General features: G+C 31.6%; 1 protein-coding gene across 1 annotated transcript; it reads right to left on the bottom strand.

The window, feature by feature from the left end:
- Window positions 1–2440: 2440 nt before the first annotated feature.
- LOC139514661 (uncharacterized) lies at window positions 2441–15762 on the bottom strand. The gene is made up of 7 exons (XM_071304116.1): window positions 15261–15762; window positions 12970–13287; window positions 10011–10212; window positions 8231–8370; window positions 6826–6993; window positions 4777–4905; window positions 2441–3326 (listed from the first exon to the last, which is right to left on the bottom strand). The coding sequence occupies exons 1-7, from the start codon at window positions 15340–15342 to the stop codon at window positions 2890–2892; spliced, it is 1476 nt and encodes a 491-aa protein (XP_071160217.1). The 5' UTR covers window positions 15343–15762; the 3' UTR covers window positions 2441–2889.
- Between the last annotated feature and the right edge of the window lie 9411 nt (window positions 15763–25173).

The raw sequence follows: 25173 nt of genomic DNA, 5'->3' as shown, positions 1-25173 counted from the left end.
CATTTCACCAATTATATTATCGTTTACCGAACTTTTGCCTGTTTTAAGTTTGTGTATAGCTTTTTTAATTTCCTCTTCTGTAATTTCGGAATCAAGAATATCAATACTTATATCACCAAAGTCAGTGTATGTAAAGTGCGGAACCTAAAATATCATTTTCACTGTATATGCAAGAAATTTTTGATGTAGAATGGTAAATAAACAGACGACTTTTTTTAGAAAATGAGTTAAAAAGTATATGTTAAGAAACACATAATACTAATAAAACAAAGTAAGAGATGCGAACGGGTTTTTTTCGCGCCTAAATCCAAATAGCTGTGAAATATATACCAAAATAGGTGAATATTTAGGACATTTCACGAACAGATCGTGCAGGTGTTTTATAACTAACAGGTAAGATGTTGTTGCAGAAAAAATATGCATTTCAACACAATTATTAAAGTTGTTTAACGTAGAATAGGTTTTGTCATTCAGTTTCTTCATATTGAACTGAATTCCACTATGATGTTTTCTTTATGCGAGTCATGTTTACTGTCGAATAATGATACTATTCTTTCATTTTCACTGTAGAGCGATTCATTAGTATTGTATATGCGGCGCATTTTCACTGTATGATATATTTATTTTTTTTATCTATTACAGCGTATTTTTTTAAGCATGTAAAGCAAGACTTTAATAAGCTTTGGGTTTTTTTTGTACAATCATTATGATAACACCCAATTTAATTCAAATATAATAATTATATAAATACAGGTTAAACTATGCCGATACATATTGTTTAAAGATGTCAATCTTATTTACAAAGTTTGTATAAACAATTATACAAACTAAGCAATCAAGTCAACCAAAGTTTTGCTTTACATGCATTAGGAAATTAGCTGTAAAGCCTTAATATAGCCAACTTGCTCAAACAATAGATAAAGTAAGAGACGGATTTGATAAAATTTAACTTACGGAGGAAAGTTTGGTTTTAAAACACTCTAAATAAATTCAATAGAAATAACATTTATTTCAAATGTATTCCATTTTTAAAATTTCTTATGAATCGTATAGGGATCTTTATCCTTGTTTTTTATCCATTTCCATATCCTTGTTTTTTTTTATCCATTTCCATGACACTTCACCACTAATTACGTACATCTTGATAAAGATTGAATCGTTGGTTTTCCCGTTTAAAAGGTTTTACACTGGGGCTCTTTATAACTTGCTGTTCGGTGTGAGCCAAGACTCCATGTTGAAGCCCGTATTTTGACGTATAAAGGTATACTTTTATAAATTGTGACTCGTTTTGAGAGTTGTCTCATTGTCACATATGACATCTTATCTATCTGTGGCTCAACCCGAAACGAGACGGGATAAAAAGGGATAAAAAACACACTTTTTTAATATATTTATAATGGGCTTAATATGAGTCAGAAAAGAGTAGAATAGTGGGTCGCGTTGGGGTATAAGCGTGACGCGGAATTGCCGATTGTTTTGTAAGCGTGACACGTGATAGTCAAATGATTGTGTCGTGAAAACGAGAAATAAAGTATAGCGGGACACGGAAAATTTAAAAAAATGAAAACTGCATAGTATAAGCAGGATACGGGAATCTGATAAAGCAGTAAGCGGGATCAGGGATCAGACCCCCCCCCCCCCCCAATGAGACCCCAGAATAAGATATTTTTTTTTATCTTCATCCTATTGTTACAGTCATGCCTTCAATAACAAATGTAATTCATGCATGCATTTTTATAGACAAAAGACCTTATGGATATTTGGGGTTCTTTGACATGCTGAATCTAACCTTGTATCCAGTTTGGAGATTTTTACCAAGTTACCGAAATAGCCCACATAGAGGTCCAAAGGGTCTAAGATCATCAAACATGAATTGTAGCATGCATGTTGTGTACAATTACCCAAATGTGCATTGTTTGACCTCTGTGGTAGTATCCACTCGCGGATCTAGAAATTTTTATAAGTAGGGGTCCAATGGCTACCTAAGAGGGGGCCCGCTCCAGTGATTCCATATAAAAGTAACCAAATGTTTTCCCAAAAAGGGGGCAACCCCCTGTCCCCCTAAATCCTCCTCTGGTATCGAGCTGTTCATTATGGATAATTTTTTTTGTATCAAGGGTGCTCTACTTCACGTACCAATGCAAACAAAAAAGTTCGCCCACACCTTACATTTCATGTTTTAATGACTGTGGATAATTTATGTCACATACCGTTTCACCTTATACAGTTAGAATCATGCAAGCAACAATCGAGTCAAGAACATTTGTTCTACCAAAACTGTCTTTTCAGAATATGGAAATTGAAGCAGTTGATATGATTGCTATGTTTTATAAAAAAAAAAAATACCCTTTTTTTCATTTTGTTTTTAATGAAATATAAAAAAAATCTGAAAACAAATTTTCTTTCAGTATCACAGTCACTGAAATTTAGATATGGGTCATTTTTTTTTTAATTATTTATTTAATGCGTTTCCCTCAGTTTTAGTTTGTTACCCTGATTTTGTTTTTTGTCCATGGATTTATGAGTTTGAACAGCGGTATACTACTGTTGCCTTTATTTATCTCAACCTAATGGCACATAAACAGTTATTCCAGAATATCACTGTAAACCAATTCAAATATTGGTATGTTTATAAATTTCAGATGACTGGAAGACCACGAACATGTTGACACGAAGGCATAGTTACTTCGATGGTATCATTATCATTGTTCAGGTAACTTCATATGGATGTATATGCAAACAAGATAACAAGGCATTTTTTGCGAATCTGTCCTTGCAAACAGAGCATTTTCTTAGAAAACCCAGAAAAACGCCTTCTATACATAAATAATTCTTGTAGAAGATTTATATTTTTGAGGATTGTAACTTAGCAAATCAATTTCCTAGAAACTATACAGGTTGGTTCCTAAGATCAACTTCATTCTGCTGAATGGTACGTACTATAGGTGTGTTCAGTGGTTCTGTATCTTCAGCCCCTTGTTGTGTTTGTCCCGGTTTTGTTGAACAACACCAAACATTTTTCTCGGTCTTTCTTGGCATTCGAAGTTTAAGTTTACAGAAGAAATTTTCCTGCCGATATGTACTACAATTGTGTTTGGGTGGGTATTTGATTCTTACAAATGTTCTGTCAGTTTCAATAAATTCAAGTAGGCCTCCTCTTCTCGAAGTTTTTTCTACAACTGTAACAAGATTTGGACTGAAGTACTGTCTACATGCCACCAAACTTTCAAAAGTGTTATTCGGATTAATTATTGAATATTCCGAAGGATAAATAATTACCAAACTCTTACTATCTTGTGCAAATTCTTGTACCTTCTGCCATATAACTGTAAATAAAGAAAATTAGTTTATTGATTGAATATTAATGTTGTTTTAAGTGCAAAAATACTAAAAAAAAATCATACATAAAGGCAACAGTAGTATACCGCTGTTCTAAATTCATAAATCGATTGAGAAAAAAACAAATCCGGATTACAAACTAAACCTGAGGGAACGTATCAAATATAAGAGATCTACGACAAAACAAAAACACAACATTAAAGTGAAACACACACAGAAACGAACTATAACATAACAATGGTAATTTTCCTGGCTTTTGATCAGGACATTTTAAGAAAAAAATAGCTGATTGATCCTGGTTTTGTAGCATGCCAAACCTCCCGCTTTTATGGCAATGTTAAATATAACGTTAAAATGACAACATTACATGACAGGACTGCAATACAAATACATTTGGAAGTCTATGGGCGTTAGTAATTGTAGAAGAACATTTTTTTTTTATGTAAACAATTTAAAAAGCGACATTCTAGCACTACAAATGTCCAAAAGTCTGAAAAGACCAATCGTTGTCTTGATTTGCATGACCAATAACTCGACATTCTCAAAAAGTATGACTTCGGTCCTCAATTTTTTTTTAACATACAGACACAATTTTTTTAAAGTTTTCAGGTGAATAACAAGAAAAAGTAATCATAAAACCAACTTATGGATACAACAATAAATATCTCAATGTTTGTATAGACATGTAATCAAAAGTTGGAGAATCGGGATGTCACCAAGAAATCTCCAGAACTTTAAGGAATTTTACTAAATCACGTATTTTTCAAATTCACTATACATTTCTTTCTATTTTACGAAATTTACGATCTTATTAACTGATAATTCCTTTCTCAGGAGCCCGGTAGAGTGATATGAACAATCATCGCCAAAAAAGAACAAAAACTAAGGGCGTCAGACACTCAATAAATGTGTTCGTAGATAGTAGATGTTTTTGTGTTCTGTTAAATTGTTCCTTTTAAAATTGTTAAACGATGATGACTGATGTACCCATATTTTGACTATTATATTTATTGTGTCTGTTTATTTAACGCATCAATGTAAAAATATCGGAAATTGATGAGACTGTCATTAAAGTGAGAGGGTTAGCGCTATAGAACCAGGTTTAATCCACCATTTTCTACATTTGAAAATGCCTGCACCAAGTCAGGAATCTGACAGTTTTTGTCCATTCGTTTTTGATGCGTTTTGTTATTTGATTTTGCCATGTGATTATGGACTTTCCCAATTGATCTTCCTCTAAGTTCAGTATTTTTGTGATTTTACTTTTTGCGTTGTCAATGAAACTAACAACGTAGCGGCTCAATCGAGGAAATCAATCTCGTTATAACGACCACCGATAATCTATAAGTAACACATCAAATATTTTCAACAATATAATTCGAAAAGGTTATAGTATGGGAACGAACCCTAAATGTGAATAAATACATTTGATCTTACCAGTTCCACCAGTAATGCTTCCAGATATTTTGACATTATAACCGTCTGATTGTAACTTTCGTTGAATTCCTTCAGCAAGTTGTAAATCCTCGTCTTCATGAAGGATAAAGACATGGTAACTATTTGCACCTAATTTAGATAAAAATATTAATAAAGAACTGCAGCATAATTATAATGACAATTATACAACTCAAAATTATTTTTTATACTAAACCGAAGCAAATTCAATAGATAAAACTATGAAAACACCATCTACTGTCAAATAAATTAGGAGCATCCACAAAATAAAATCGAGGATAATAGACAGGTAAGGAACAATTCAATTGCCATAACAAAAATGTAATTTCAACCGTTTGAAGGAACTGAATTAGATTGAAATTAATTTCTTCTAGTTGTCTGCCCATAGACCGTTATTTGTATTCCCGCGCTTCTTGGGATATAACCATTCAGCACAACAGGGCCTACATCGAAAAGGACGTGTTTCCCAGTTAAATATTTTTATCTTGCTTTGTCGACATGACATTATGTATCATAATGAGCAATTAAAACCAGTACATGGCACTGTCGTGTTGGTATGCAATTTGAACTTTAGTTTGGTTTTAGTAGTTTTATGTGTATAGAGCTGGGTAGTCTATGGGCATTTATTTAGTAATTGTAGAAGAACAATATCTTATTGTGAAAACAATTTTAAAAGCGACATTCTAGCACTCAAATGTCCAAAAGTCTGAAAAGACCAATCGTTGTCTTGATTTGCATGACCAATTACTCGACATTCTCAAAAACTATGACTTTTGTCCGAATTTTTCTCACCTATATTAAATTTGTATGAAACTTACTAGACATGTTCTCGACATTTTGAATACTGTCTTCTTTTTTTTTTGACAATTTCTTGACAAACTCTCGACGTTTAAATATTGTCTGGAAATTTCCCGACCGGTTTTTGACATTCTTTTTTTTTTGCTCAGTATGTCTTGACATCTTCTGAGCAATTTGAATTGTGTCTTGAATTTACTTGTCAATTAAGGGCCTTTTGAATATACTGTTTTTCAAGTTACATTTATAACAACAAAAACAAAATATGGCATGTTATCATTTTTATAGATAAAAATGTTGGAATGTTAAATATTTTATAAATACAAATATGAGTATGAAAATATTAACAAATAAAAATGTGAGTTTTATTATATAAACGAACTAAATGGGGTTTATAAATAAATACAAAAATTGATTTAAAAATATTAATAAATATGCACTAAATGAACGATATAATTCAAACTGTAGACATATTTTTTATGCATACAATTTAATGTTAACATGCTAAATAAACAAGTATATATGTACCAAAATGTTTGTTTTTTATAATAAATAATGTACAATTCTATCATAATTCTTAAGTTTATTTTAGCGAAATAGAAATGAGTATAAAACAGCACAAGAAAGTATTAAGACTGTCAGACACTGTCACAATCGGACGACTTTTATACTGTCGAGATGGAGTCTATACATATAAAAACCTCTTTACGACCGTCAAGAATGTGTCAAGATCTATTCAGATATCTTTAAGACTGTCAAGAATGTGTCAAGACATATTCAGATCACATTAAGAATGTCAAGAATATGTCAAGACTTACAAGAAAAATTTAAGACAGTCGAAAATTGGTAGAGATTGATCAGGACAATCTCCAGACTGTATGGAAAGTGTTGAGAAAGTTTTAGACAATTTAATACTGTCAAGACATTTGTCGCGTAATCTCAAGTAATTACACAAATAGACATATTAGAACCTTATTCAGAATTTGTCAAGAATTTAAAAAATAGAATTCAGACAAAAGGGAAACGTAAAAAAAATAATCATCGAAATTAAAACAAAAGATATCCTTTTCGTATGAAATAAATCTATAAGACCTTGATTGTACATATTTGGTTCTCCCACCACCAAAATCTGATAAAATTACTGGTCAATAAAACCTTTATTGACTCTGGCAGCAGTAAGGTTAATCAAATGTTACATATTGTATAAATCAGAGTTTTTGATAAAATAAGATTTACCTCGGTCCCTTAAATGCCAGTAAGGTATCCGTGAAAGGATAAACAGCTTTATTCTAAAGTAAAACACCGCAGTGAAAACAAATACCAGTGTCAATATAACAACACACGGCGCTACTATTCCCTTTATTTCCTCCGCTGTTATCAAAGTCATTTTCGTTATTTCCACACCTACAAATTACAAATACGAATTTCTTTTTTAACATTCAGGATCTTCTTAAATGAAATAAATAATATTTACAGATTTTATATTTTATTATTATATCAATTCAATGTGGTATTTTTGAACAACGTTGTATAGTAAGACTTCTTTGCAACTTTAACATTGCATACCTTTTTGTAAAACAAACCAAAAAACTTTTTTGTTGTTATGTTTCATAACATTTTGGTATGCTTGATATTAAGAATTGAAATAACAAGTAAGAAGCTACCAAGAGATAAGTGAAATTACGCCCAAAAACTGAAAAAAACAAGTTCAACAAAAAGAAAAAGGCGAAAAAAGAAAAAAAAACCAGTCAATAAACGTCACACAAGAAACCAATAACTGAGCAACACGTTTCCCGCCAAATATGGGGATACATAACTGATTTCCGGAAATCCAGAAGATCCAGCTCCAGAATGGATAAAAGGTCCTTCTTTTCATTACCATTTTCTATATAAGTAAATAAATGCCAGTACCAAGTCAGGAATATGACAAATATTTTCCATTTGTTTCATGTTTGCTGAAGAATTTTTCATGTTCAATTTTCCTTGGACTTTGGTATTTTTGCTATTTCACTTTTTAACCCATGTTGTTGTTTATGGCGTATAGACATCTATGACATAGATGTTCTATTACAGTTAATTTGATTAGGAAGAACATAATACATCGTTTCCCACTTCAAACTCGTTGTGCAATAACTTCCTTGAAAGTAATCATCCTCCACGAAGGATATCCTGATAGGAAACATTAGGGCTGAAATATTGTGTGAAAGCAAGAATTATATGTTGTTTTTATATATTCATAGTTTGCTTTAAATGGTACGAGGCATGATTAACCTGTGAAAAAAGACAAAGTCCGCATTATTTTCGAGATCCTTTTTGTTGATGAGATATATACAAATTTGTGACAGTGTGAATGCGCAAGTGCAATTTTTGAAAAAAAATATATACAATTTTGGTTTTACTGTTTCAAAATTGATTTTGATATTGATTTTTCCCCATTAAAAGATGTTTTCACCCTGACATGTTTTTGCTTAATAAAATTATAAAATTATGATTAAAAAACAGATGTATACTACTATTGCCTTTATTTACGGTTAGGAGGGATCCAAAAACCTTGGTGACAAAGTACACTATAAAACTTATATCAAAACTTTTATGAACTTATTCTAACATAACATAGAGAAAAAATATGTGTATTACTTACTTGCTTCTTTGAGATGGACAGTAAACTTTTTATCTCCCTTTCCATACGCCGAAGATACATAACAGGTAAAATTCTGTTTGAAATCTGTCTGTTCAATAGTTTTTATTACAAAAGTAGATTCTTCAATGGTATGTTTTGACCTTAGAAATACATTTAAATCAAGTAGATTCCAGTTAACATACAATAGGACTAAAATGTTATACAGAAGATTTACATATGCTAGTAGATTTGTAAAATTCTCTACTAAATTTTACCACAAATATATCATGTATTGTGGAAGTTTGTTTCCAACTGCAATGTTTAGATACAAGTGCAAAGTGTTATGTTATTTGTGAAGAAAACAATTTTGAAATTTGTCCTTTAAATTTGTAAACACTCTTAATTAAGGTACTGATTTTTATTATCTTCTTTATATCTTTATTTAAAAAGGAAGGGGTTAAGAATTGAAGTCTAATAAAAGTCTAACCATAGTAAATGTTCAATCGACTGTCCGATGTCAGGGACCTAATCAATTGTTTGCTTATTTCACATGTTTCATGTCTTTTTTTGTGTGGCTATTTTGAGAATTTGACGTTTACGAGAATGCTACTATTTTTCGACTCGAAGCCGTTTGAAACTTGACAATTGCATTACAATTCCATTACAATTCCATTACAATTACAATACAATTACATTACAATTACATTAAAATTACATCACAATTACATTACCATTTTATTAAAATTACATATGAACCTTCTGATATTTTTTTTTATATGCATTTTACTATGAGCGCATTTCTTTTTTTTTTATCACAAACGATGCAAACTGCTAAGCGCGCACATGTTTTGATCATTTGTTTTTAACATACGTTTGCAAAGTTTACGTAAACTTTGACAAATATGCTCTCGTTAAAAATGCGTCTACAGTTTGTCGTTCATCGTTTGTTACATTTGTTTCTAACTTCAACCTTGTATTTTAGTTAAAAAAAAATAAGAAACATTGGAACAATCTGCAAAAAGACAAACAATGCAGTGAAACCTTCTTCCTAGTTCCTATTATATCGTATAAACGTAACAAAATATAAAACAATAACTTGCTAAATCAAGCCAATAGTTTGGAGACTTTTGAAAAGGGGCCCATGCTTTATCAGTATAAGCAAAAAACACCGAAACACTGTTAGTTATAACCTTAATTATAGGCAACAAACTTTCAACATATGATATAGAAAAAAACGGTGTAAAGTCTTGAAATTTATTACTATGTTGGTTGAAGGAACTGCATTTAATTATAACCGCGTAATAAGTTTACCAACAACATGTGCATGCATTATTTAAAGTTCAAACAGGGTCAATAAACACTGATTGAACGATGTTTTTGTTTCTACTTTTGTAGCGTTTAGCATGTTGTATTCATGTCTTTATGAAAACCTAGTGCTGGCTTTTTTCCACGTTAATACATTTTTGGTTAAGAAATTAAAGTGTTATTTGTGAACGTACCGCAGTAATAACACGAGGGTTCCACATGTGGAGCAGGATCTGCTTACTCTTCCGGCGCACTTGATATCACCCCCCCCCCCCCCCCCCCCCCCGATTTTATTGGGGTTCGTGCTGCTTTTCGTAGCCTTTAGTTAGCTATATTGTATATTGTGTGCTATCATTTGTCTGTTTGTCTTTTTCTGTTTCAGCCATGGCGTTGTCAGTTTATATCCGATATACGAGTTTGACTGTCCCTCTGATACTTTCACCCCTCTTGCATATGTGCAAAAATCAAAGTTCAAATAAATTATATATAATAATACCTGTCTACATTTGTTACATTATATCTGGGAAATAATGTGTCATCATCTAACGTGTCATAATTTTCATCATACCATGATACATCATTAGCATCATCAGAAGTGCACCCAAAATCACCAGTACAAGTAAAACTAACGGTTCCACCGACACGTCCATACTGAGTCTTAGGCCCATACGCTTCAGGTTTTACTCTGTCTACACAAGCTATGTTAAAAATGATATTTGTTACTTAAATATCAAATAAATTGACCGATTTTTTTTTAATATAATGTCAATTAATATGCACAGAGGACAACATTATGATAACAAGCAACTTAATTCATGTGTCTTAAATTATGCAATTAATGTTATTCACATTCACCCAGAGTACATCCGACCAGTATTATTTTTTTAAATCCCGGTGAATATGATAATGCACATCTGCATGCTTGAAGAACTTACCAGGAAATTCAATATGTTTTTCATCGGATTTTCTATCTAAAAAGAGTTCCTGAATTGCACCTAGTTAACATATTCATATAATATGGATAGGTGTAACTGTTATATTTAAAAATTCTTTCATTTTGAAAAGAACAAAAATAACACCATTTTTTCCTTAAAGTCATATGAAACGAGTGACTGGTGAAAAATAATGTTTATTAAATTCTTGAACCAATGCATGTATATATCATAAACTCAGTCTTCTGTGCAGAGTTTCATTATTTTTTAGGCAAATATATCCTATAATCGTCATTTTTTTCTCTCTATGTCTGATATGATTTAACAAATACGGCAGCTCATTAAATGCCGTGTTTTGACTCCGAAGTTAACAAATCAACAAAAAAGCATAGATATTGAGCACGTGTTTAACATTTACAATCAGATAATTGTTTATTTCAGTGACAGATCCATGCATATTACGATCACCGGATTTTTACGAGGAGGTTCACGCTAAGGTCACTTTGCAAACGGAAAATATGTCGGCGAATTGCTTCCTGGAAGCAATCAATTAACAAAAAAGCAAACTTCTTCTATATGTGAACAAATTTAAGTATAATCATGAAAACTATACATTTTGTTATAAAAAAACATATGCATCTTTTTTTTTAATTTGAGGTTTCATATGACTTTAAAAGTGATACTATTCTCTTTTTTTTTAAACAGATGTAAGCAAAATCCGTCCTGCTTTTCAAAAGCTAGTGTGGATTTGAACTTAGGTATGCCATTGAAGAAAAATACTTTACCAAAATAATTTTTTCGTTTTATTTAGAAATTTACGAATAACGGGAATAAATCTAGTAGTTTCGTATTTACGGACTATTCATGCTATTACATTGTTGACCACAAATATATTTTTAAAAATATTCAAGTTAGTTAAGTTAGTCTGGAATACTGCATATAACGTCGATGGATTTTTTTTAGTATAATCAGTTTGATCGTCATATCTAATTGTACGTGAGAATTTAAATAACAACTAAAATCATGCGAATTTTAAAACAGCTTTTCTGTATTTTCACAAGATTGTTTATAGATATAAGATTCGCCAATGAGACATCTCTCCATTCAAGTCACAATTTCTTTAAGTAAACCATTAAAGGTCAAAGTACGTATTGTTTGTACTAATCTATTCATTTTACCTCATGTATAGTTTTTTGTCATATTGCTCCTGATATTTCTACGTATTTTTACAATCCCAGCTTTCAAACGTTTGTGGCAAAGCGTTCCAGATTAAGGCATCTTTAAATAACTTTAAATTGGATTTTGTTAATGTTATAAGGATAGTTTGTTATTTGGAGCTGAATGAGAGTGAATGCAAATCATATACTTTTTTATCCTTATTTTTTTGTGTCTATTTGATGAATAGAACCAAGTCAGGTTTCAACTGACTTTTATCACAGTATTTAGATTATTGATCAGCATGAACATTAATAATGAGGGCTAGTAATTCCATACTATGATCACTGCAAGTAATGGTTCACCTATATTTTTACATACCTGCAGAATCATCTTAAGTTTTCACGACATGTTAAATCTTACATTCATAATATTTTACAGTGTGATTTTCAACGTTAAATTACAATCAAATAAATTTCTCAGTTTACTTTAATTTCCAATATGTGAACTACTTTTATCTTTAGACCTTTTGTTAGGTTGACATATTCATCTCGCCAAAATCTCTTGAGATTGATTTCATTTTCTATGACAATTTTAGGTTTTATAATACCGAAGTAGATAAACTCATCATGGATACCAGGACTAAATTTTGTATATACGCCAGACGCGCGTTTCGTCTACAAAAGACTTATCAGTGACGCTCAAATCCAAAAAAGTTAAAAAGACCAAATAAAGTACGAAGTTGAAGAGAATTGAGGACCAAAATTTCTAGCCAAATACAGCTAAGGTAATCTATGCCTGAGGTAGAACCACCAGATCGAAGGATTTAAACATACTAGCCACTCATTATCCAAATAAGAAGTCAGACATTTTAGCTAGGAAACAAGGTTTAATCTACCATTTGTGTGTGCTGAAAATGCCTATATAAAAACAGGAATATAACAATTTTGTTTACCGTCGTTCCGTTGGTAAGAGTAGATTCTTTGATTTTATTTGGTTTCTATAATTCCCTTTTTTTTAATTTACCTTGGAGGTCGATATTTGTTTATTCCATGTTGTTTTAAGTTTTACACTGACTTATGCATTTTGAATGTCCCCTTGGTATCTTCTGTCTCTTTGTTGTATATTTTGTCTGACACTTTAGTATAGTATCATTTGCTTAAAGATTCCTGTATTTACATTCATTCTACGCAGGAAAATGACTATACCAAGTCAGGATTATAACAGTTGTCTTCCATTCGTTAAATATGTTTGAGCTTTTGATTTTCCATTTTATTAAAGACTTTCCGATTTTACTTTTCCTTGGAGTTCGTTTTTTTGTTGTTCTTTTACTTGTTCATGTTAAAACTATTATTTAAGACTACTTACAGTATACTTCTATTTTGGTACTGTGATTACCAATAATATTATTATCACTGGAAAGTGCTGTACACCTGTAAATCCCTTCGTTACTCCAACCAATGTCTATTATCCGAAGGGTCTGGTTTTTATCTTGAAGTGAAGGCTGATTATCCGACATTCTGTTGACATGAAACCAAGGGAATAGTTGCCAATGCAATCCATCCTTTTTCTTGAACTCCCAAATTATTCTATCATAATTTCGAGCGCAGCAATAAATCTTTTTATATTTGCCCACTCTTGCATAATCAAAATCAGCAATTCTGTCTTTCATAAAAATCTCAGACGCTGTAACAATTGCATCATTTTATCAGAAAATACACGTATTTATTGAAGTCTTCAAAAACTTTGCAAAATTAATTTTCTAGCAAATAAAAGTACATAGAAGTGTAGCTACATATATCTACCTAGTTTACTTTCAATGTTTAGAACTTACAATACATATTCACTTTCTTTTATAGATCTTTTCTAAAACAAAGGGTCATATTATGTTTATGTGTGTGTGTAATACGGCTTTCTTATCGAATTTCCATTCATTAAATGTTAAGCCTACCTGCAAATGGTGATCACAGAAATATGCCAATGACTAACACAAACACTTATTTGGTACCTTTTTGTCAGATTGTTAATAATTTTAGTGTGCAACTATATGAAATAAGAAGGTACCACACAGTAATTCATAAATAGTAAATGGTCGCTGGAATGTTCAAGCATCGATCTTATTTATATACCATCGATATACGAAAACTAATATTTGAGACAGCAACCAATGGCCACGTCCATATTACACGTAACTTGCATAAAAATGAGGTTAATTCAAACATTTAAAAAGTTTTGTAAACTTTTAAACCGATCAAAACCTGGCGGTTTCATATGTTCAGATGTTTTCAAGGCAGTAGTCGGTCAAATATAAGAAACAATACTAGTTTTTGTATTTAAAAAAATACCTTACTGATGTATTCATGGCTTCTAAACGTTTGAAAAAAAAGTAAAATCACAAAAATACTGAACTCCGAGGAAAATTCAATCGTAAAGTCCGTAATCAAAAGGCAAAATCAAATGAAAAGGAGCTATACAAAATTCTCCTTTTCAGATATCTCTCCACTAATAACTCTATATACACTTTACCATAAAAAAAAATGGTTTACCCAAAATGTCAGAGATTGTGATATCATTGAAATGTATTCAGCATAGGGCGTTGCTCATTGATGGGTGACAACTGATGTATAGCTATCTATAAACATTCCACTAGTATGATAGTTCTGTTATAGTAATACTGACACAATATGGTGAGTAACCTTATTTACAGATATAATTTGTTAATGAGACAATAATTGTTATCCAGCAGCAAACATCGTGAAAACAAACATCATACAGCATAACTGACAGTAGAATTTGAACAGACATAACAACAAATCTGTCAAAAACAAATACTAAAAGCTGTTGTAGTTGACAGTAAATTCAACAAAGACAGACACAAAAACGTAGCAACGATAAACGTTACAGGGTCATAAATCAAAAAATTCGAAAAGGATGCTTGGTATTTCAGTTAGCAGATTTGATCATCATATAGAATAAGAAAATGTGTTATGTATCTCACAAACATGTTTAACCCCGCCGCATTTTTGCGCCTGTCCAAAGTCAGGAGCCTCTGGCCTTTGTTAGTCTTGTATTATTTTAATTTTAGTTTCTTGTGTACAATTTGGAAATTAGTATGGCGTTCATTATCACTGTACTAGTATATCTTTGTTTAGGGGCCAGCTGAAGGACGCCTCCGGGTGCGGGAATTTCTCGCTACATTGAAGACCTGTTGGTGACCCTCTGCTGTTGTTTTTTATTTGGTCGGGTTGTTGTCTCTTTGACACATTCCCCATTTCCATTCTCAATTTTATGATTGACTATGAGACAACTCATCACAAAAGGCCAACTGCAATATAAATTAATATTTATAATACAGGCCACCGTATGGCCTTCAACAAAAAAGAAAACTCATACCGCATTGTCAGCTATTAAAGTCCCCAAAATGACAAATGTACAACAATTCAAGGATAACGGTCGGATTTAAGTACAAAATAATCACCGAAAACAAATATGACATACAGCAACAACGTCCAAGCTCCTAAATATATATGTATCTACAAAATAAAGATGGTTTCACAAAATTTTACTAGTTTTGCATTTTCATGTGTCAAATAATTGTTATGTTTAAAATAGAAAACAAATTATATTACATACATAAGCATATGATGTAAGCTACTCACTATTATGTGTTGTATTTCCCATCAAAACACATGACGAAAACACGTAATCAATTAAAACAAACAGCAATATGGTGTAAATCATCTTTGCCGCAGTATTCTTCTTTTTAGTGCATTTAGTATATATTTTATATAGAAGTGTGTCAATAACTATATTGTACACGTATCCGTGGTTAAATTCTAAATATAGTACAGTGGTTTTCAAATTTTTCTACTGTTATACATCAACGACTAGTCACCTGTGTGCATTTAAACAAACTGTCAATTTTAAATGCATCGATAACTATATTTATCTTTCGGAAAGACACTTCAACGTACATTTATCAAAGGGGAATTCTATTCAAAATACCGTTCGAGAAGTATTACATTCACAAAAACATATACATAAACATAATCTACATCATTATGCAAGGTATTTTATGAAAATTATAAATAAATATATACACTAGTATCTCAATTGTTTGTAAAAATTAAAAGGTCTTTCCTGTAAAAGTGATGTTTTCGTAATGTACTTTGTACGACCTTTCGTTTGATATACGACAAGCATATCTTCTGAAACTTTTCGCTTTTAACACTTAATGACCCCATTCGCCTACATCTTTGAGATCGGAATTATGATATATGTAACATAGAGTAGATGAGCTTTCATTTGATATGCGACAACGCCTTGTTCTAGAAAGTTTGATTTTTGCACTTAATAACCCTATCCAACTAATTTTTGGAGGTCGGGAATTTGATATTTCTAATGTACACATCATGACCTTTCATTTGATATACAACAACCCTTTCTTAAAAGAAACAAAATTTTTTTGCACTCAATGACCCAATCCAACCCATTTTTTGGAGACGTCAATTTGAAATTTGAAATGTACGCTTTATGTTCTTTCGTTTGATATGCGACAGCCTTACCATCTGAGAAATTTGAATGTTTGCACTAAATGTCCCAACCCGTCCCCCGGGGATGAAAAGGGGGTTTACAATTTTCATTTTTAAGTAGAGTTTATTAAGACCTTCAATTTGATATATCAGATGACCCCATTTGACAAAGTGCAAATAATGATGCAATATCAACTATTAAGGTAGCACAATACAAAGATTTTTTCACTCCCAATCAGACAACTTTAAACTGATGTAATTCAATTCATCCTTCTTAATATTTTATAAATGAGGTACCAAAAGAAAGAAGAATTCATCATGATGAGATCTACCTATTGTCCAGATAAGGTCATAATATCTTTAAAAACAACGAGGGGGGGGGGGGGCATGTCGAAAAAAAAACAATAAAAGAGAGATAACTTCTACAGGGGATGATGAAATCATACACAGCCTCATCTGGTAATACTTCATGATGACATCTACCGATGGTCCATATTTGGTCTTGATAACTCCAATAGAAACGGGCGGAGGCCATGTCAAAAAAGACCTGGAAGTTAAAAAAAAAAAGAAAAAAAGAAGAAAAAAAAACATGAAAAAAACAATAAGGTCTTACCTCGCGTAGAGGAAAGACCTTAAAAACAAAAGATCTGTATAAATAATAAAGATTTGTTTCAATATGATGAGTCTTTTGTAGACGAAACGCCCCTCTGTCGCAACTACAATTTTCAATCCTGATATCTCTAATGATATCAACATTCCTGTATGATTATTTTTCTATGGCAGCCATGGACTTAAGAGTGACACGTAAGAGAAGCATACGTTTATAAAGTTGAAGTTCGAAGTGATATCTCAGTTTCTTTAAGGGCATATCCAAGAGTTTATTTCTGACGGTGAGAATTTTTCTCTTTAACATATATAGGCTATTTTTTTTACCTGCTTAAATCAAATAAGTAATAAAAAATATCTTTAAGTGCTACTTTTTGAGTAAAACGAGGTCGAAATTTCGGATGCATAACTTTTTTGTTTTAAAAGATAAACACAAGCTGTTTATGTTGAATTATTTATAAGTTCTCTGTTATATAAGTATCCTATAAATTTATGAAATATTTTGCTTCGAAATAACTAAAATTTATCAAATGTTCATGAATGTAGAAAAAAAACGTCAATTTTGGCTGTATATTTATCAAATTTGAAAAAAAAACATCTTTGACTTTTTCATGAAATTTGGTACAAATGATCTTCATACGTAATCAAACCAAATGACATTTTAAAAAAAGAGGGGTCGATGAACTCGTTTTCAATTTAAATCAGTTTGAATGATAAAAATCAGTCTTTTCACGATATGTCACAGTTTGACGTCGCTAAAATAGCATTTTGCGTTAGCTCATTATCTCCCCTTGACTGTATCGTATGCCCTTAATACAGATTTCTGAATGACGATATTGGTTCTTATAATAAGACCTTGCATGTGTTACGAAGTAAGACTGATTTTGTTTCCAGTCTTTGCTTTTGAACTGTTTGTTTGAAGAAAATTGAAACCGCTAAATATCACAATGTGCATATTACCAATATGACTGTGCTATTTTCAACAGTGGTTTTAAAATTGTGTTGATTTATTCCGGTAAAGAACATTGGCCGTACGGTGACCTATAGTTGTTAATTTCTGTTACATTTTGGTGTCTTGTGGACAGTGGTATTGGCAATCATACCACATCTTCTTTTTTTATATTGGTACTTGACATAATGATTTTTAGCAATTGAAACGATTGAAAAAGTCAAACGGTGTCAGTTTTTTTTTTAAATTTTAAAATTACAGATATAAGACTTTTTGTTTTAGGAAAAAAGTGATTGTGAAAAATCGACTTCTGAAAATAAACAAAAATGCCTGGAATTATATGACAAACCATATGTTTGATTCAATGAGATTTTCCTGTCGTCATCAATGAATATATAAATAAAGGCAACAGTAGTATACCGTTGTTCAAATGTATAAATTGATTGAGAAAAAACAAATCCGGGTATATAAAAAAAGAATATCTTATGCAAGGGGTCCTTAAATTTAAGTCGAGTAAATATGTATACATATACACATGTACAACCCAAAATAATCTTTCAAAACACTTTTTCTTATATATTTACATCTGGTGATTGAATAAAAATAAACTTTCGATCTTTAGAAATCGTACAACATAAAACTTGTTGGCCTTTTCGTTGACTTTTTCATGATGGTGTTGGCAGTTCCTCCTCGACTTCCGGGATTTTAATGACCTATTGTATCTTCCGCCCTTTTTGATAATACTTAAGGTTTGAAGTACGATAAATGATATACATGTATATACAAATTATCTGTTTTAAATCGTTCTTTTGAATTTGATGTGACCTTCAGTGATAGATATTTTAAAAGTTTTTGAAATACAATGAGTTGGAAATTTGAAACATTTAAAATCTTTATGGTTACAATTTCACCTTTAGCTAAGTAGTAAATTTTTCTTTAAAGTAGAAATAAGTTGGGTTCCGAATTTAAAATACATTTCTATTCAAATCTACAACTAATACAAATTGATATAACTACAGGACCGACAGACATCGTATCAAGTAACATGGATAATTTAAAAAGAAACAAAGACAAAATACTAAACACAGTCATAGTATATAATAATCTATACATTTACTCAAACATGTCAAATAATACACAAAAATAAACATATCAAAATAAATTTGAAAATTTACCAATGCAGAAATATTCAATCCGCGCTACAAGTTAATACATTGGTTCCGTATTTTAAAGATTGATTGAAGAATGTTTCATTGTGGAAATCCCTGCAAATCCTCTCTCGTGACAATAGATTTAAACTTAAGTACAATTTGTTTTGATCAAACACGTTGTCTAATTCTTTGTTAATATGGTAATTCATATTGACAATGCTCCAAATCCTATCAAACTTTACAATACTGTGAATCAATTTATTTCGTTCATGGTTTTACCAAAGTTTGCGTACGTTCCTTTAGAAAGTGTGTATATCGTTAAATATTGAAATCCGTGGTTCTCCTGGACCCAGGGAATCAATGATCAATGATAAATCCACAGTTTCTATGGTGGAGATAATTGAAGTGTATATAAAAGCTATTTCAAAGAAAATTAAAACAAATAAACAAATCGTGTTCTATGAGAGTAAGAAATCAACCAAAATATTTATTAAACAAATTAAGTATGGAGCAAAAATTCAAAACCATAATTTTTTGTGGAATTATTTTTGAAAAGTGTTAAGAAATAACGGTGCGTTTAACTTGGTTTTATGGCTAGCCAAACCTTCGCGCTTTATGAAAATGTTAAATCTACCGATATAACGACATTATTACATGACGGATATACAGTACAAATAAATGCAAGAACATCAAATACAGAGAAATACATAAATATGTAATATAATGGTACATTTTGACAAGTTAACCACAGAATAACAACGTATAACTAAATTTAGTTTAGGATATTACAAAAAAAAACACCCTTAATTTGATTAAGAACTGTGTGTTTGTAACATGAATAGATCAACGCCACAGAAAGTTACGTCACAGGTAAATTTATAAAAATTGAATAGAAATCAAGATTAGGTTTCTAACTATGTTATTTGATTATTTTTTATAACAATTACAAGAATATAAATATATAATTGTGTTAGTAAAAGTGCAAATAACTATGACGGCTTTTGTTTTGGATTACAATAATTCATATTTTGTAAAGAACCGCACTGAATCTACCAGAAAAAAGACTGAAGATGATACTATCAAAATGCTGGACTTTTTGATCGACAATATAGAGTTTTGAGTATTGAGTTTGGAGGATATATATTTCAACAGATAGTCGGTATTCCAATGGATACTAATTGTGCACCCCAACTGGCCGATTGTTTTTGTACTCGTATGAAGCAGAACTCATTCAAAACCTTCTTAACGACAACAAAAAGAAAAAGAACCTTGCGAAATTCTTTAATTTTTCTTTTCGATATATTGATGTCCTATCACTAAATAACCAATATTTCAGCCAAAACTCACATCTCATATATCCCAGTGAACTTGAAATTAAGGATACTACTGATACTAGGAGGACTGCTTCATACCTTCATCTTTTTCTCAATATTGAAATATTGACACGGATGGATGACTTCACACTAAAATCTATGACAAACGGGACGATTTCAACTTCCCTATTATTAATTTCCCATTTCTTAGCAGTAACATACTCTCTGCCCCTTCGTATGGTGTTTACATATCTCAGCTGATACGTTAGTTAAGTTCGTGCATGTTCACACTATACGGACTTCATTTCCAGGAGTGTGATCCGTACGCAGAAACTTCTACAAAGTTATGAGGAGGAACAATTAAAAATGACACTCCTTAAATTTTATGGACACTATCACGAATTGGTTTGTTTAATACGATGTGTCTCTAACTAAATAAGGACATTTTTACCACGTCTTAGATTGTTGGATACCATTATAAGTACCGAACGTGACATATTCCTGAAGTAGACTGTTTTGCTGAGTGTGATTTCACATTACTATAAGACGTATCAGTGTACTTTGCTATCCACAATTAATGTATTTAGTTATGATGTTGTATTTGTAATCCTGATCGGATATTGTTAAATGTGTTGTTCGTAGTTGTGGTTCTAATTTTCTTATATTCTATTAGTATGAAAAAGTAAAGATAATTAATCACCCAGTTTATTTATAAGATTTTAGTTTGTGGCAACTTAACGTATACGATTCATTTGTTTTATAGTTTTATTTATAAAATTAATAGCTAGATAATACAATTAATTGTCTAGTTGCAAACACAATTCTATATTAATTAAATTGTAATTGAACAATATTAAACAATCCGAAAATTATCGTGACGTCACTGTTACCTTTGACTTCATTTTGTAGCATAGCGTTATTCTGTGGGTGACAATGCAGGGTTATTTTGTGCTGTTTTATGTGCTTTCGTTTTTTTTGTTTTACGTGTTTGTTTTTATTCTGTGGTAAGTTACCACTTCGAAGTTGACATGAACATCAGTTATATGGTCGTTTTAAAAATTTACTGTTTGCAAAAGTAAGAAATATTCTAAATACTAAGGATTTTCTTATCCCAGGCATAGATAACCTAAGTCGTATTTTGGCATCACTTTTTTAGAATTTTGGGTCGCCAATGATCTTCAACTTTGTACTTGTTTGGTTTTCTTCACTATTTTGATCAGAGTGTCACTGGTGAGTCTTAAATAGACAAAAGCCAGGTACCTTTAATAATTATTATGTCCAAATGTCCTATTGTTATGTTTATTTGTGTATTTCTTTGTCTTGAATATTCTTGCATTTATTTATAATGTAGTCCTGTCTTGTAATGTTGTCATTTTAATGTTATATTAAACATTGCCATAAAAGCGGGCGGTTTGTCTAGCCGCAAAACCCGATTCAGCCCACCATTTGTTTTCTTAAAATGTCCTGTACCAAGTCAGGAAAATGGCCATGTTATATTATAGTTCGTTTCTGTGTGTGTTACATTTTAGTGTTGCATGTCTATTGTGTCGTAGTTTTACTCTTATATTTGATGTCTTTCCCTCAGTTTTAGTTTGTAACCCTTTTTTCTCAATCGATTTATGAATTTCGAACAGCGGTAAACTACTGTTGGATTTATTTGTCCTCCAAATCAAACTGTGTAAAACAAATAAATGGTAGTTTTTTTATTGTTCCGTTTTACTTACAAAATTGGATGTGCAACCCCAACAAACACCAATTGATGGCATTCGGTTATTTATTGGTCGGGTTATTGTCTCTTTGACGCATTCCAAATTTCCATTCTTTATTTTATGATAGGATAATATGACAATAATTTGGATCTAGTTGCAAACCTGTGTAAAGATTCATTTTGGACATACGACAAAAATCACACAAACAAAACATTTGAAACAAACATACATACAAATAATTCTTACAAATACGCCAACGTTAGACATTTCTGTATGAATGTTAATTAAATGTTTATCAAAATGTGGTAAAAAGTAATATTCGATACAACGAGCTCTCTGTTTTAAAATCAAGTATGTTCATTTCTGCAAAAAGGAAACAAATATTCTAAGTTGTAAACTTGATTACCCTTCAATATGACTACACTTGTATTTCTAAAGTATTTAAAGATTACAATTAATAGCCTACTAACATGAGTTTCTGAGAAAGTATGTGTACTAAATGCTACTTTAGTCTTAGATGAATAATATTTTCAAAAGTTGTAATAGATTTAAACTAGCTGTCAGTAACTTCAAGTATTTATATCTGTGCTAAGTGTTCTAGTTGTTGTTTTGGGGATGTATAAAATCCCTGCCACGACCGGTCTTTGTTTTGTGACGTATCCTTCTGCTTTGTGTCGATCTGACAAATTAATATAACAATAGGAAGATGTGGTATAATTGTCAATCAAACATCTCGCCGCAAGGGAGTAAATAACACATATTAAGACCTTTACAACAGATTTTTATAGTTTGTTCTGAAGTTGCTCTGTTTCACCATTGTCCATCGTTAAGGGGTGCTACCTTCAACTAGTTTAACTTCCCCCTGCCCCATTCTGTACGTTCCTGTCTCAAGTCAGGAGCCTGAGATTAAGTGGCTGACGTTTTCATTAGCTATTTTGTAAAATAAATCAGGCCGATAATTTTCTCGTTTGAATTATTTTACATTTGTCATTTTATATGTCTATGCGATACGGTGAGATAAAGTTTTTAACTTCTATATCATTTTGTTGGGGAGAATTGTCTCCTTGATAATCGTACCACATTTTTTACATACACATAACAATGTTAACCGGTCGTCGTAGTCTGTCATTGTCTATGTTATTAAAGCTTTATTATTAGCTTTATATTCCCAATGCACATCCCTTATGGTATGAAGTTCGCGTCTGGAAGATATTCGTTGTCAACATTTTCATTCAATTTATACGAACTGACTATCTGATTGGTAGAGTTTGCTTTTCCTTTGTCGTAGTTCCATGGTTAAAATTCCCTTTAAGTCAGAAATATGGCCATTGTTAAATTATTGTTCGTTTCTGTGTGTGTTACATTTTAACGTTGCGTCGTTTGTTTTCTCTAATTTTTGAGTGTAATTTCACATTGTGATAAGACGTGTCACGGTACTTGTCTATCCCAAATTCATGTATTTGGTTTTGATGTTATATTTGTTATTCTCATGGGATTTTGGTCCGTTTCTGTGTGTGTTACATTTTAGTGTTGTGTGGTTGTTCTCCTCTTGTATTTAATGCGTTTGCCTCGGTTTTAGTTTGTTACCCCGATTTTGTTTTTTGTCCATGGATTTCTGAGTTTTTAACAGCGGTATACTACTGTTGCCTTTATTTAAGTTATCAACGCTAATAGAATTAAAATTTGTTCATCTTTATATGTTATATCAGATGATTAAAACTTTATCTCCGTTAGGCACGATTGTTCTTGTCTTAACAGCATTTTCATAGTGAATATGTTTATTTCAATCTTCATCCTATAACTGAAGATAATCTGTCAATTACATTTTTGTCTGAAGAATGATCGAGAGGTAAAGAAGGTCATCTGACATGATTCATTGAACCATTTTCGAATGTCATGATTAAATGATTAATGTTAAAAGAAATCATCAAATATACTAGGCTAATAGATCTGTACGACAGACACGTTTTCTCTCTCCAAAACACTCATCAGTGAAGAACGAATCACAAAAGGTAAAATAACAAATAAAGAACGAAACTTAAGAGCATTGAGGACCAAACATCCCGAATGACTTTTTCAAAAATATACTGTTAATACTCAAACCAATCATACTAATTGCGACACACACCAAAAATTGAAGACAAGTGTTACATAATTTTGATATTGACGACCTCAAGTCTAAACTTCCAGAAGCCATTTTTTTTTCTCAAACCCTAAAAAAATTTAAAATGTATTTTCGGAACCTCCCCCTTTTGAACAAGAGTGCACACGCTGAAATGTCTCGCCTTCTTTACTAATTATTGATATTATGTTGATAGTTCTTAATATAAAGCTTTATTACAACTGACACATAAACTGAACATTAACCCCAAAAAAAACTAAACATTGGCCAATGAACCCCATAAAAATGAGGTCAAGGTCAGATGAACCAAGCCAGGCAGACATGTACAGATAACAATTCTTCCATACAACAAATATAGTTGACCTATTGCTTATAGTTTAAGAAAAACAGACCAAAACACAAAAACTTAACACTGAGCAATGAACCGTGAAAATGAGGTCAAGGTCAAATAAAACCTGCGCGACTGACATATAGATCATAAAATATTTCCATATACCAAATACAGTTGATCTATTGCATATAGTAAAAAAGACCAAAACTCAAAAACTTGACTTTGATCACTGAACTATGAAAATGAGGTCAAGGTCATATGACACATGTCAGCTAGACATGTACAACTAACAATCATTCCATACACCAAATATAGTAGACCTATTGCATACAGTATAAGAAAAACAGACCAAAACACAAAAACTTAACTATAACCACTGAACCATGAAAATGAGGTCAAGGTCAGATGAGACCTGCCATTTGGACATGTACACCTTATAGTCCTTCCAAACACCGAATATACTAGACCTATTGGTTATAGTATCTGAGATATGAACTTGAACACCAAAACTTAACCTTGTTCACTGATCCATGAAATGAGGTCGAGGTCAAGTGAAAACTGTCTGACGGGAACGAGGACCTTGCAAGGTGCGCACATACCAAATATAGCTAACCTATTACTTATAATAAGACAGAATTTAACATTACAAACAATCTTAACTTTTTTTTCAAGTAGTCACTGAACCATGAAAATGAGGCCAGGAACATTGGACATGTGACTGACGGAAACTTCGTAACATAAGGCATGCATATACAAAGTATGAAGCATCCAGGTCTCCCAGCTTTTAAAATATAAAGCTTTTAAGAAGTTGGCTAACGCCACCGCCGTAGCCGCCGTCGCCGCCGGATTATTTTCTCTA

Source organism: Mytilus edulis, chromosome 3 (assembly GCF_963676685.1).
Source record: "Mytilus edulis chromosome 3, xbMytEdul2.2, whole genome shotgun sequence".
Lineage (NCBI taxonomy): Eukaryota > Metazoa > Mollusca > Bivalvia > Mytilida > Mytilidae > Mytilus > Mytilus edulis.
The sequence above is the reverse complement of the archived record's forward strand: the minus strand, read 5'-3'. Positions and strand labels throughout refer to the sequence as shown.

Excerpts from the sequence above, each read along its gene's own strand:
- LOC139514661 (XM_071304116.1), bottom strand. The coding sequence starts at position 15,342 with ATGATTTACACCATATTGCTGTTTGTTTTAATTGATTACGTGTTTTCG. Across the intron at positions 10,213-12,969 it reads TACCAAAATAGAAGTATACT|CTTGTGTAGACAGAGTAAAA; the intron begins GTAAGTAGTCTT and ends TTTTTAACATAG. Across the intron at positions 3,327-4,776 it reads AAGCATTACTGGTGGAACTG|TTATATGGCAGAAGGTACAA; the intron begins GTAAGATCAAAT and ends CTTTATTTACAG.